This window comes from Phacochoerus africanus, chromosome 2, assembly GCF_016906955.1.
Source record: "Phacochoerus africanus isolate WHEZ1 chromosome 2, ROS_Pafr_v1, whole genome shotgun sequence".
NCBI classification, from domain to species: Eukaryota; Metazoa; Chordata; class Mammalia; order Artiodactyla; family Suidae; genus Phacochoerus; species Phacochoerus africanus.
Window position 1 is genome coordinate 186,956,142 of NC_062545.1, and position 15,266 is coordinate 186,971,407.

A 15,266-nucleotide genomic window follows, 5' to 3' on the forward strand; every position below is an offset into this window, starting at 1 on the left:
CTAGAACAAACAATCCAAACATTTATATGGAACCACAAAAGACCCAGAATCGTGAAAGCAATCCTGAGAAACAAAAACCAAGCAGGAGGCATAACTCTCCCAGACTTCAAGAAATACTACAAAGCCACAGTCATCAAAACAGTGTGGTACTGGTATCAAAACAGACAGACAGACCAATGGAACAGAATAGAGAACCCGGAAAGAAACCCTGACACCTATGGTCAATTAATCTTTGACAAGGGAGGCAAGAACATCAAATGGGAAAAGGAAGTCTATTCAGCAAGCATTGCTGGGAAACCTGGACAGCTGCATGCAAAGCAATGAAACTAGAACACACCCTCACACCATGCACACAAATACACTCAAAATGGCTGAAAGACTTAAATATACGACAGGACACCATCAAACTCCTAGAAGAAAACATAGGCAAAACACTCTCTGACATCAACATCATGAATAGTTTCTCAGGTCAGTCTCCCAAAGCAATAGAAATTAGAGCAAAAATAAACCCATGGGACCTCATCAAACTGAAAAGCTTTTGCACAGCAAAGGAAACCCAAAAGAAAACAAAAAGACAACTTACAGAATGGGAGAAAATAGTTTCAAATGATGCAACTGACAAGGGCTTAATCTCTAGAATATATAAACAACTTATACAACCCAACAGCAAAAAAGCCAATCAATGGAAAAATGGGCAAAAGACCTGAACAGACATTTCTCCAAAGAAGATATGTAGATGGCCAACAAACACATGAAAAAAATGCTCAACATCGCTGGTTATAAGAGAAATGCAAATCAAAACTACCATGAGATATCACCTCACACCAGTCAGAATGGCCATCATTAATAAATCCACAAATAACAAGTGCTGGAGGGGCTGTGGAGAAAAGGGAACCCTCCTGCACTGTTGGTGGGAATGTAAACTGGTACAGCCACTATGGAGAACAGTTTGGAGATACCTTAGAAATCTATACATAGAACTTCCATATGACCCCGCAATCCCACTCTTGGGCATCTATCCGGACAAAACTCTACTTAAAAGAGACACATGCACCCGCATGTTCATTGCAGCACTATTCACAATAGCCAAGACATGGAAACAACCCAAATGTCCATCGACAGAGGATTGGATTCGGAAGATGTGGTATATATACACAATGGAATACTACTCAGCCATAAAAAAGAATGACATAATGCCATTTGCAGCAACATGGATGGAGCTAGAGAATCTCATACTGAGTGAAATGAGCCAGAAAGACAAAGACAAATACCATAGGATATCACTTATAACTGGAATCTAATATCCAGCACAAATGAACATCTCCTTAGAAAAGAAAATCATGGACTTGGAGAAGAGACTTGTGGCTGCCTGATGGGAGGGGGAGGGAGTGGGAGGGATCGGGAGCTTGGGCTTATCAGACACAACTTAGAATAGATTTACAAGGAGATCCTGCTGAATAGCATTGAGAACTTTGTCTAGATACTCATGTTGCAACACAAGAAAGGCTGGGGGAAAAATGTAATTGTAATGTATACATGTAAGGATAACCTGACCCCCTTGCTGTACAGTGGGAAAAAAAAAACAACAACAAAAAACGTACATTAAACAGTTTTTACCTTTCAAGTCCTGATCATCAAGAATCACTTCCTTGTGATTCAGCCTCTGAAACTGTTCACGAACCATCTCTGCCTCACAGCAACAGCACCTGTCTGTGGGGCCTGCGGCCGGATTGGTGGGAGCGCCACGCGTTTCTGCCTCAACAGAACTGGCCGCGTGTACAGGGTCTTTGCTCCAGCAGCTGGTCTGGGAGAAGGACCGTGACCTTCTGTTGTGTTAATTACCATAAACTTGTACATGGCCACTCCCTGCCAGCTGATGAAGAGAAATGCTAGTCTTCCAGCTTCAAAAAAACCCCACGGCTTAACCTCTTTTGTTCCAGGCACTATTTTAACTAAACACATAACCTAGAGCGTAGTGCAGGAGAGCTTTCTTGACGCGGATCTGGCGTGTCTCCGTCTGCTCGTTAGCGGTGTCCAGTGTAAGCTTTAAACCAGGAGGTGACGGAGGCTGCGGCTGAGGAGATCATGCCACCGGCGCTGCTGCTGGCGATGGGCGGGGACGCCTGGGAACTCCGGCTCTGGGAGACTTCCACGGGCTGGGAGGGGATGTCGCAAAACCGTGGGCTGGGCAGGTTCTCCCAGTCCGTGCCTAGGTCGGTTTCCTCGTCACTTACACGCTCGTCTCCACTCTCGTCCGATTCTCCAGCAACTCCGGGATCCACAAACTCCATGGACTCCTCCAGGTCGGCTCGCACTTCAAAGGGTCCCGACCTGTGTGCAGATAGTGAGGGCCCTTTAAAACAAGCATCACCCTCACCACCCAAAACTGCACCCACTGCAAGTCCAGGATTGAGTAAGAGCCATCCAAGTCATGAATAAAGCCACTGCACCACACTTTGCCTGTATTCATCCCACTTCATTTGTGAAGACCCAGGTCGGAAAAAACCCACCCACTGAGACTATGCCTGCTGGTCCAACGTATGACTTCCCATGTCCAACAACTGTAGTATCTACGGTCCAGGGAGAGAATTCTGACAAAAAGTCACCTGATGTATACACCAGTGTATTAAGGGAATAACAGAACCATACGGATGTTCTCTGCCTTACTGAAGCCCCCAAATTATTAAAGTCTGACTCAAAAGAGGCTAAATGATAGGACTGTATGTCTGTTGGCAAAATGTATTAGTGTCAACATCAAGCTCTTGCACACGTTTTAAGATACCATTGTTTTCTAGGGACACATTTATAGCACTGAATGAGATACAACTATTTAGAATATATTCAGCTGGAATAGTGTGTACTTTTGCACTACACTTTAGGATAAAATGATTTTTATTTCTCAAAGGTCCGTATGACATCATGCCCTGTGACTGCTCCTCAGTGCCACTGTGGAACCTTTGTCAGCAAACCCCACAAAGCCCTTGCTGATTATCCTCACCATCTTTCAAATGCCCATCAGCTCCTGCCTCAGGGGAGCCAGGCTGCCTTTCCTTTGTGTGGGCGGGCAGTCCCCCTACCTACTGCCCCTCCAGGGGATTTCTCTGCAGCCAGCCATAGGTGGGACGAAGACACACCAACAGCACTACCCACTTCCCCCCCATCCCCAAGATAAAGACACATGCATTGATTTACCTAAGAGTTTCACTGATAGTGGAGTTCCCGTCGTGGCTCAGCAGGTTAAGAACCTGACTAGTACCCATGAGGATGTAGGTCTGACCCCTGGCCTTGCTCAGTGGGTTAAGGATCCCGTGTTGAAGTGAGCTGTGGTGTATAGCTTGCAGACATGGCTCAGAGTTGCTGTGTCTGTGGCATCAGCCAGCAGCTGCAGCTCCAATTCAACCCCCAGCCTGGGAACTTCCACATGCCACAGGTGTAGCCCTAAAAAGACAACAACAGCAGCAACAGCTTCACTGACAGTTACTTTGGGGAAAATGACATAAAATAATATACATACATATGAGGAATAGCTTAGAATTGTACAGTGTGGAGTTCCCATCGTGGCTCAGCAGTAACAAACCTGACCAGGATCCATGAGGATGCAGGTTCGATCCCTGGCCTCACTCAATGTATTAAGGATCCAGCATTGCTATGAGCTGTGGGGTAGGTCACAGACGTGGCTTGGATCCCAAGTTGCTGGGGCTCTGGCATAGGCTGGTAGCCATAGCTCCGATTCAACCCCTAGCCTGGGAACTTCCACACGCTACAGATTCAGCCCTTAAAAAAAAAAGAAAGAAAAAAAAAATTGTGCAGCCTGCTGTTTTAGGCTATGGTCCAAAATTCTTTGTACCCTGTACCACAATAAAGCCTAGAGTTGGCCTCCAATGCCCCTCCTCAGACCTACTGCTTCTGACTTACTTTTTCCAGGATCAAGCAACCTTCATTCTTCCAAGACCACTCTGCTTCTCATCTACAACACAGCATCAGTAAGAGCTAACATTTCTGTTCCAGGCACTGTTTTTAGAGCTTTATAGGTATTAATGAAATAGGAAGATGTGCCACAGGTTTCCCCTTGGTCTGCAGTGAGTGATTTACATTTCAAGGAGCCCCTGAGATTAGGGGCTCCCAAGTTTAATCAGGCCTCCATCCTGCCCAGAAGTCTCTACTTTGTAAGAGGTGAAGGGAGCAGAACGGGAGGAAGTCTCTCCAACAGTCTCCCTACCTCCCCTGACACGCTCTTACTGCAGTGGGTGCAGTAACCACTGTACCCAGTATCTCAGCTCTTAGTATCCCTGTTCTGTTTCCTAAAAAGGGTCTCCTTGACAGTCCTTTTCTCCCTTCCCCTTTTTCTTTTCCTTGACAAACATGTCCACCCCGAAGACATTTTCTCAGGCTCTACTCCTCAGTCCCCCCGCCAGGCTGCCAGAGCTCCCCATATGAGGGTGGCTAATCTTTCAGACCCTTCTTCTCAGGTCTGAGCTAGTCTCAAAACACAAGCCAGCTGCAAATCTCCTCCCTCACGTACCTGGCCGCTATGACCAACAGCCCCCTTTCCATCATGTGTCACTCCAGCCAGATCCTCACAGCACCCCACCCCACCTCCTCTCCAGGGTCCCTCCTCCTCCCCACCTACTCCCCTCATGGCAGCTGCCCATCAAAATTGGTCACAATTTAAGTGCCTTAGCCAGGCTCCCTGTTTTCCTGAACAGGGAGCTCTTGGATTCTATTCCGTTCAGCATCGCTGTCCAGGGGCCTCTGCATTTACCACCAGTTGCGTCTCCCAAGCCCCCCAGGCTCCCTCATAGACCCAGATCTCCTCTTGGGTCCCTCTTGGCATGAGAGACCGCCATGACCCCGAGCCCCTCTTTAAGGCAGGAGTGATACAAGGCGGGGATGACCTCTCCTCCAGGCAGAGCTCTCTGCTCCTGGACTCCAGTTCCCTGCTTGGAATTCCAGAGGGCAGAGGCCACATGGTGTGGAGAAAGTGCTAATTAATTACTTCAAGTGAAAAACAAACTAGTAGATGATCCCCAAAGCGGCCACTCAGAACAATTTCAGATCCAATACATAAATCACACATCTCTGAGAACCTGCAGGAACAGAAGATGTTTCTCCATTCAGCCTCTCTCCCATCACTTTGGGCTCAGAAACCAATTATTTGCCCAGCATACCCCAAGTCACACACACATCACACAGAATTAACCAGCAAACTAATTAAGTCTTTTCACCTAATGTCAATGGGGAACAAAGATTGTAAAATCATTCCTCTAGCTTTCAGCTTAGTGAATAATTTCATGACACTGAAGCCGGAATACTCATTTTTCTCATGATTCTGTAGGGAGTTATTCTTATTAAAATGATTTTTGGCTTTTAAGAAGCCTCTTTTGCAAAACGTTTCAAAAATATTATCTGATAGAATATACAACCTCGAGAGTGATCCCTAATATAATCTATGAACTTTGGATGGAAACGGTATGTTAATTATGGTAAAAATTGGATCAGATAAGAAAAAATTGTACCAAGGACAAGTTAGAAAGCATTTTTTTGGGTGATCAAATTAACATCACCAATGAGGGACAGATGGCCACTGCATTTAGGCCTCCAATTTATAATCTGATCTCATTTTTAGGAAACGTCAAACTCAAAATAAAACTTCTATTTTGTGGCTGTGGTGTAGGTCAACAGCTACAGCTCTGATTCAACCCTTAGCCTGGGAACTTCCATCTGCCGCAGGTGCGGCCCTAAAAAGCGAGGGAAAAAAAAAGGGAAAAATGGTAATGTCATAGATGATGAAGTATTCTGAGAAAATATTCCAGATTTAAAGGAGGTTAAAGAGACACAGCAACTAAGTGAAACATCCAACTCAAGACTGGATCCTGTTACTCAATGGTGGGGGTGGGAGGTGCTATAAAGGACATGATCTGCTCCATTGACACAATGTGCATATGGGCACTCAGATATTGTATCAATATTAAATTTGCTGATGGTGATCACTGTATTGTGGTTAAAAGAAAGTATCCCTATTTTTCAGAAATACATATTGAACTATTTGGGGTCAAGAGCCATAACGTATGTAACTTAGAGAGTTCAGAAAAAAGTTTTAGTGTATGTAAATGTGTGTTTATTTAGACAAGAGAGACAGAGAGACTGCACAAATGATAAAGCAAATGTGGTAAAAATCCTAATAAAGGTGATTCTGGGTAAAGGGTATATGTCTCTTTGTACTGCTTTCATTTTTTTTTTTGCAATTTTTCTGTTAAGTCTGAATTTATTTCAAAGAAAAAGTTTACGTTGGATTCAGGATGGGCTCCTCATTCAGCTGGTCTCAGAAGAAGCAGGAAGTTGCACCCAGGTTCTATCACCCGCCTCTAAAGCCTTCACTCTGACTGAGGCAGGTACAAAAAGGGCTCTTGAAGCTTCTGTTCTGACCTCCTGGCTCACAAACACGACAGCAGCCTGGCTGGGCATGTTTACTCCTGTGGGACAGAGCCATCTAATCGGAGAGCTGACTTGAGGGCAGCTCAAAGAAAACTTGAGACCCTCCAAGGAAACCCAGCCTGAGAAGAAGGGTTTCTGTTTTCCCTAAAAAATCAGCCACACTGGTTATTTTTGCCAAACTGATGGCTGAAAACTAGAAAGCTGTTTGGGTTTTTTTGTTTGTTTTCCTTCTTTTTAGGGCCACACCCACGGCATATGGAAGTTCCCAGGCTAGGGGTCAAATTAGAGCAGTAGCTGCTGGCCTACACCACAACCACAGCAATGCAGAAATGCTGCCTATTCTGTTCCACCAGAGGGAACTTGTGAATTAAGGAGTTATTTTTCTTTATTCTCGATTGAGGCTGAAGATTTTTTTCATTTGATACTGACTAGCTGCATTTCTTTTGTGTAAAATGCCTGCCTGAATCCTATGCCTGTTTTTCTTTTTCTTTTTTTTTTTTTTTGTCTTTTTAGGGCTGCACTCACGGCATATGGAGGTTCCCAGGCTAGGGGTCTAATTGGAGCTGTAGCTGCCGGCCTACACAATAGCTCATGGCAACGCTGGATCCTTAACCCACTGAGCAAGGCCAGGGATCAAACCCATGACCTCATGGTTCTTAGTCAGATTTGTTTCTGCTGCACCACGACGGTAACTCCAAATCCTATGCCTATTTTTCTACGAGGTTTTTTATCGATTTGAAAGATTTCTCTAAGTAGTCTAGATTTTAAGCTGTTGTCTATTATAAAGGTTGCAAAACATACTTGTTGCTTGTCTTATTTATGATATCTTTTACTAGAAACATTTAGTTTTAACACAGTAAAATACGTAACTCCTTTCCTTTATGGCTTTTGGGTTTTGTGGCTTGCTTAGGAATTTCCTCCCCAACCTATGATTATAAAACATTGTCTTTTCTCCTAGTTATTTTACAGGTTGGATTTTTTTTAAATAAAATAAGATCTTCTATATCATCTGCAATTTATTTTTACATATAATGTAATATGAATCCAGCTCTTTCCCATATAAATACCCAACCTGCCCACCACCACTGAGCTGCTGCTATTATCTGATGCTGCACCCCTATCATTATTAACTGCTCCCCCCAACAACTGCCACCACCACACACACACACAGGTCTGTTTCTGGACTCTCTATTCTCTTTCTCTAACTGTGCCACCTCTTTGTATGCTAACAGTGCCCTGTTTTAATTACCTTTATACTATATAATAAGTATAAAGTATATAAGCATATATAAATATACTATATAATAATTATACTGTATAATAAGGGTCCAAGCCCAACCCTTATTATTCTTTTTCAAAATTTCCTTTTGGACTCTGCTTCTAGTTGAACTTTAGAATCAGCCTGTCAAAGTTCCAGGAAATATCTTCTCAAATTCTGATCAGGTTTCCTTCTGGGCAGAAGTGGCATTTGTACCACACTCAGCCTTCCCATCCTAGAGAATATCTAAGGGGCTTGCTTTTTTTTTTTTCAGTCCCACACCTCAGACAGTAGCCAGTGGACATTCAGGAAATATACGTTAAATAATTTTTCTTATTCACTGCAATGTGGAGGGAGCCAGTCACCCTGGTCAGTGGAGCCAGTCTGTCTCTTTGAGTTCCAATGTCAAAGCAAATGAAAGATGGGGAAGGGAGTCCCAAAGGAACTTTCCTACCTTTTTATTTTTCTTTGTTCTCTTTCAAAAGTTCAAATGCAGAGTTCCCATTGTGACACAGTGGAAACAAATCTGACTAGGAACCATGAAGTTGCGGGTTTGATACCTGGCCTCGCTCGATGGGTTAAGGATCTGGCGTTGCCATGAGCTGTGGTATAGATCACAGACGCAGCTCGGATCTGGTGTTGCTGTAGTTGTGGCATAGGCCTGCATCTGCAGCTCTGATTGGACCCCTAGCCTGGGAACCTCCATATGCCACGGGTGTGACCCTGAAAAGCAAAAAAAAAAAAAAGCTCCAATGCATTAACCAAGTCATAGCTGCAGAAATGTAGAGACAGAGCAAGGAAAGAAGCTAAGCACTCAAAGAAGGCATCCCAAAGATACACCTCGTCTATGTCATGCCTCTGTGGGCTGAGACTAATAAACAGATCCCATAGACCAGTCCTGGTTTGTTTTTTTTGTCATTGACTCCTGTTTTTAAGATAATGGATTTCAAACTAGTTCATCTCATAAACTTATAATACCCTTTGTCTCCAACAAATAGTGGCTAGAGGGACTTAGTGACAAAAACAACTATGAAGAACTGTCATGAAGGAACAGGCACAACAAAAAAAATGCACAAGAATCAGGGGAGGAGTTCCCATCATGGCTCAATGGTTAATGAATTCGACCAGGAACCATCAGGTTGAGGGTTTGATCCCTGGCCTCGCTCAGTGGGTTAAGGATCCAGCGTTGCCGGGAGCTGTTGTGTAGGTAGCAGACGTGGCTCGGATCCCACGTTGCTGTGGCTCTGGTACAGGTCGGCGGCTACAGCTCCAATTCGACCCCTAGCCTGGGAACCTCCATATGCTGTGGGAATGGCCCAAGAAATGGCAAAAAGCCAAAAAAAAAAAAAAAAGAATCAGGGGAAACACTAGGCAGAGCTAAGGAGGAAACAGATGTGGATTCAAAGGAGCACCTTTGTCATCAGGGACTACACAAGAAGTCCCCACTCTAGGAATATATGAGTTCTTCTATTTCATATGTTAGAGATATTTCCTCAGAAAAATGACTACATATATGGACTATAAGGATCAAATATGACTAGCCATTGTTTCCTTCTGTACAGGACGGCGTTACCTTTGTCCTTTCTAGAGAGTTTGGGGCTAGGGATCAGACCCCTGAACTCTTGCCCACACGTACAGTAACTCTATTTAGAAGTAGTTACAACAACACTACTAAAAGAAAAGCAACAAACACCCTTCTTACCTGCCTAGGTGTTCAGAGTTCGGACTGACCAAGTACATTAGATTCCTGAGAGTATGCAGTGGTTGTAATTGATCTAAATTTACGTGCTAGAAAAAGGAAAAAATTGATTAATATTTTCAACAATGTAACAAATTAAACATTAGCTCATGGCATATTTTCCATACCTGAGAAAAGCATAGGTAAAGAATATTTGCATTTAGTTTCTTTACTGCTCGAGTAAATTTCTGTCTGCTGAGGTTTTCTCCACAAAATTCACTGTAAAACAAACATACAATTTATAAAGTTGCCATTTATCTGGAAATCCTATGTTAAAATGTTGATTTTGAAAAGTATGCTTTACACTACAGTTGAGTACAAAACATACCCCACCTCCTTTACCTCTTCATAAACTGCACTTAACAGAAACTTTCTAAGAATGAACTACTACTCTCACAGAGGGCAATTTCACTGCACCCATGAATGAGTATTACAAATGCACATACCCTCTGACCAAACAATTTTTTTTTTCCCTTTTTTGGCTGCTTCACGGCATATGGAGTTCCCAGGCCAGGGAGCAGATCCGAAACACAGTTGCAGCCTAAGCCACGATCCTTAACCCACTGTGCCAGGGCGGGGATTGAACCCGCATCCCAGTGCTCCCAAGATCCCACTGTACCACAGCAGGAACTCCTGACCAAGCAATTCTACACAAATACTTGCACACTAACGAAATGAAGAATGGTATAGGATTATTCCTTGAAGTATAAACAGGGCATGTAAGGGACTAGTAAGATAATTTTGCAATTATCCACGTTAGGCCAGGCGACTGAAGGCCACTCCATGGCCCTCAGGGCCCCACAGAATCTGCAGCCGTCTGTCCTTGCTGCCTTGTTCCCTCACTTTTCTTGGCTTTGCACCTGCTCTTTCTGCCCCAAATCTCCTTCCCCAAGGACCCCCCTGGCTTGCTCCCAGCCTCCCCCAGGTTCACATGGGCTGCCACACTGCCCACTCAACACAGTAAGCCTGTGCTTAGCCCCACATTCCCTCTCTTTCACCTGCTCTCATGTTCTCCCCACATTCATCACCATCTGACATTCCGTTTATCTATTATGTGTCTCACCATTAAAATGAAGTGCCAAGAGAGTAGAGACAGTGTTTTCATCACCACTGTACCCTCAGTGCCTAGCACACAGCAGGCACTCAATAAACCTTTGTAAATAAATAACAAACTTTAAAAGTCAGGGGCAAAACACCTTAGTTTAGCACGATACCTTTTGTGTTTAAAGGGGGGCATGATAATAATACATAGTTATATTTACTTGAAATGCAAGGATAACTGGAGGGAGGTAGGAAGGTCTTAGTAGGTACCGGGTCAACCATAAAATTTTACCATTAAAATGTTTTTTAAACCATTTTTTTTTCCTGTCTTTTTTTTTTTTAGGGCTGCACCTGTGGCTTATGGAAGTTTCCAGGCTAGGGGTTGAGTGGGAGCTGTAGCTGCTGGCCTACACCACAGGCACAGCAACACCAGATCCTTAATCCACTGAGTGAGGCCAGGTATCGAACCCGTGTCCTCATGGATACTAGTTGCATTGTTACTGCTGAGCCACAAGGGAACTCCCAACCACATGTTATTTTAAGTTGCTTCCATGTCTTGGCTATTGTAAATAGTGCTGCAATGAACACTGGGGTGTATGTATCTTTTTGAATGATAGTTTTCTCTGGATCTATGCCCAGGAGTGGGATTGCTAGATCATATGGTAGTTTTATATTTAGTTTTTATTTATTTTTTAATTATTTATTTATTTATTTATTTATTTTTGTCTTTTTGCTATTTCTTGGGCCGCTCCCGCAGCATATGGAGGTTCCCAGGCTAGGGGTCGAATCGGAGCTGTAGCCGCCAGCCTACGCCAGAGCCACAGCAACTCAGGATCCGAGCCGTGTCTGCGACCTACGCCACAGCTCCTGGCAACGCCGGATCATTAACCCACTGAGCAAGGGCAGGGACCGAACCCGCAACCTCATGGTTCCTAGTTGGATTCGTTAACCCCTGCACCATGACGGGAACTCCTATATTTAGTTTTTAAAGTAAACTTCATACTATTCTCCATAGTGGTTGCACCAATCTACACTCCCACTGGCAGTGTAGGTGGGTTTCCTTTATTCCATACCCTCTCCAGTCTTTATTGTTTGTAGACTTTGATGATGGTCATATATTTTTTTTTTTTTTTGGTCTTTTTGCCTTTTCTAGGGCCACTCTCGTGGCATATGGAGGTTCCCAGGCTAGGGGTCTAATCAGAGCTGTAGCCACTGGCCTACGCCAGAGCCACAGCAACACGGGATCCAAACAGTGTCTGCGACCTACACCACAGCTCACGGCAATGCCGGATCCTTAACCCACTGCGGATTGAACCCGAAACCTCATGGTTCCTAGTTGGATTTGTTAACCACTGCGCCATGACGGGAACTCCTGATGATGGTCATTCTGACTGGTATGAGGTGATATACTTCACTGCAGTTTTGATTTACATTTCTCTAATAATTAGAGGTGTTGAGCACCTATTCATGGTTTTTAGCCATCTGTCTATTTATTTATTTTTGAGAAATGTCTATTTAGATCTTCTGACCATTTTATGATTGGGTTAGCCAAAACATGAAAGCAATCTAAGTGTCCATCAACAGAGGACTGGATAAAGAAGATGTGGTACATACATAAAATGGAATATTACTCAGCCATAAAAAGAATGAAATAATGCCATTTGTAGCAACATGGATGGACCTAGAAATTATCATACTGAATAAAGTCAGACAGACAATTATCACAGGAGATCACTAACATGTGGAATCTAATAAAAATGATATAAAAGAACTTATTCACGGAGTTCCCATCGTGGCGCAGGGGTTAACGAATCCAACTAGGAACCATGAGGTTGCGGGTTCGGTCCCTGCCCTTGCTCAGTGGGTTAACGATCCAGCGTTGCCACGAGCTATGGTGTAGGTTGCAGACACGGCTCAGATCCAGCTTTGCTGTGGCTCTGGCATAGGCCGGTGGCTACAGCTCAGATTCAACCCCTAGCCTGGGAACCTCCATATGCTGTGGGAGCGGCCCAAGAAATAGCAAAAAGACAAAAAAAAAAAAAAACTTATTCACAAAGCAGACTCAGAGATTTCAAAACCAAAGTTATGGTTACCAAAGGGGAAACACTGTGGGGAGGAATGGTTTGGCCTATACATACCACTATATATAAAATCGATCAGTAATAAGGACCTACTACTATACAGCTCAGGGAAATCTATTCAATAATCTGTGATAATATATATGGGCAAAGAATATGAAAAAGAATGGATATATATGTACATGCATGGCTGATTCACTTTACTGTACACCTGAAACTAACAAAACACTTTAAGTCACCAATACTCCAATAAAATTTATTAAAAAAAAATAACTATGGAGTTCCCTTTGTGGCTCAGCAGTTAACGAACCCGACTAGGATCCATGAGGATGTGGGTTTGATCCCTGGCTTTGCTCAGTGGGTTAAGGATCTGGCACTGCTGTGAGCTATAGTGTAGGCTGCAGATGCAGCTTGGATCACGTGTTGCTGTGGCTGTGGTGTAGGCCAGTGGCTACAGCTCCGATTCAACCCTTAGCCTGGGAACCTCCATATGCTGCGGGTAAGGCCCTAAAATAGCAAAAAACAAAAAAACAAAAAACAAAAACAAAACCAAACCCTGTTACTTAAAAAAAACCAAAACAATATTAAAGTGTTACAATTCACTTGTTCTTACCCATAAGCATACCCTCTGAATATCCTGGTTTTTCCTTCAGTTATCTTTTCACATGGGGGGAAATCTGTGTTCTTTTTAAAGACCTCATGGGCAATTTTAAGACAATGTCATGAATTTGCACATTAGGCTTATGCAATCAACCTCAATATTTCATGGTCAGACTTTTTCTGTCTGAATAATACTTAAATTCTTGTTTGTTTTTGCTTTTTAAGGCCACACCTGGGACATGGAAGTTTGCAGGCTTGGGGTCCAGGTGGAGCTGCAGCTGCTGGCCTATACCACAGCCACAGCAACTCCAGACCTGAGCCTCATCTGCAAACTACACCACAGCTCACAGCAACGCTAGATCCTTAACCCACTGAGCGAGGCCAGGGATCGCACTCGCATCCTCATGATACTAGTTCGGTTTATTACCACTGAGCCACAATGGGAACTCCACTGTTTTTGTTCTAATTAAAATAAACACAATAGGAAAATGAGAGAGCCATGATAAATATGACATCACTTGCCTGTTGCACAACTTTTTGGGAAGGTTCACGTCGAGTATATGAGATAAAATGTTGACCAGCTGAGTGGCATAGCACAGTGCAGCACTGATTGTGTAAGCAGGGTTATTATGCTCCATGTCTAAAGAATAAAAACAAGAGCCACACAGAAGAAACTTTAATTTCAACAAAAATATTAATGAACCTAGATTTCTGAGATGTGTGGTTTTATCAAGACATTATTGATGGCTATGCTTTACTCTAATAAAAGTCCATGGCTAGACATTATTATTTCATTGTTTATGACTTTTGCTGTGTGGAATGTAACCTAAGCAAATGGGCCTAAATGGACCCAGCAAAAATGAAAGTGAAGTCTGAGCTGCTTGGACATAAGGTATTATTTATCTGAACAATTAATGCTCAAATTAAACGTCACCTCCTCAGAGAGGCCTCCCCTGACTACCCTGGAGAAAAGTAAGCTCTTCCTTGGTAGCCCCATCCCACGATGGTGCTGGTTCCGTCCATAACCCACACTCAATGTGTGATGCCTTTGATCATGACTGCTTCCTTTCCTCTCCACAGAAAGGTAAAGTCACCTGTGCCTGTCTTGGCGACATCACCTCTGTATCACCAGCACCCAGCACTGTGGGTGACAGAAAGCACATACTCGCTAAATACTTGCTGGATGGTTAAATGAGTAATCTTTCTCCACAAAAAAGAAGCTACTGAGTTTTTAAATTTTTTTTTCTTTAACTTTTTAGGGCTGCATCTTTGGCACTTGGAAGGAAGTTCCTGAGCTAGAGGTTGAATTGGAGTTGCAGGTGTATACCACAGCCACAGCAATGCCAGATCTGAGCCATGTCTGCGACCTATGCCACAGCTTGCAGCAGCGCCAGATCCTTAATTCACTGAGCAAGGCCAGGGATCAAACCTGCATCTTCACAGATAATAGTCGGGTTCTTCTTCTTCTTCTTTTATTTTTTTGTCTCTTTGCTATTTCTTGGGCCACTCCCGCGGCATATGGAGGTTCCCAGGCTAGGGGCCGAATCAGAGCTGTAGCCACCGGCCTATGCCAGAGCCACAGCAACACGGGATCTGAGCTGTGTCTGTAACCTATACCACAGCTCATGGCAATGCCAAATCGTTAACCCACTGAGCAAGGGCAGGGATCTTAATCTGCTGAGCCCCAACGGGAACTCTAGCTATTGGGGCTTTAAAGAGTTTTTCTACTGTGGTATTTCAATCTCCATTTAGGACTGGTTAAAAAAAAAAAGTTTTTTATAAACTTGGAAACTATAAAAATAGGACACAAAAGGCTAAAGACACTTCTTTAAACAGTGAGATCTTTTCATATAAATGAAACAATACTGACCCCCAAAGGTGAAATATCTTAAAAAATACATGTTTTCAGTCCATCCACAATGGATAAATAAAATGTGGCATATCCATGCAATGGAATGTTATTCAGCCATAAAAAGAATGAAATGCTGATACACACTACATACAATGTGAATGAACCTTGAAAACATTATGCTAAACAAAAAAAGCCAGACACTAAAGGCCACATACTGCATGATCCCATTTATACGAAATATCCAGAAAAGACACATCTATGAAA

The 15,266-nt window shown here is 43.4% G+C and overlaps 1 protein-coding gene across 1 annotated transcript in view; it reads right to left on the minus strand.

The window, feature by feature from the left end:
• Positions 1-1,598: 1,598 nt before the first annotated feature.
• Positions 1,599-15,266, minus strand: part of ATG14 (autophagy related 14) — a 40,883-nt gene continuing 27,215 nt past the window's right edge. Inside the window, exons 7-10 of the mRNA XM_047767412.1 lie at positions 13,673-13,790; positions 9,560-9,650; positions 9,396-9,481; positions 1,599-2,331 (exon numbers count right to left, since the gene is read on the minus strand). Coding sequence (XP_047623368.1) covers positions 2,025-2,331; positions 9,396-9,481; positions 9,560-9,650; positions 13,673-13,790 — 602 coding nt within the window. The 3' untranslated portion in view covers positions 1,599-2,024. The remainder of the gene's footprint in view (positions 2,332-9,395; positions 9,482-9,559; positions 9,651-13,672; positions 13,791-15,266) is intronic.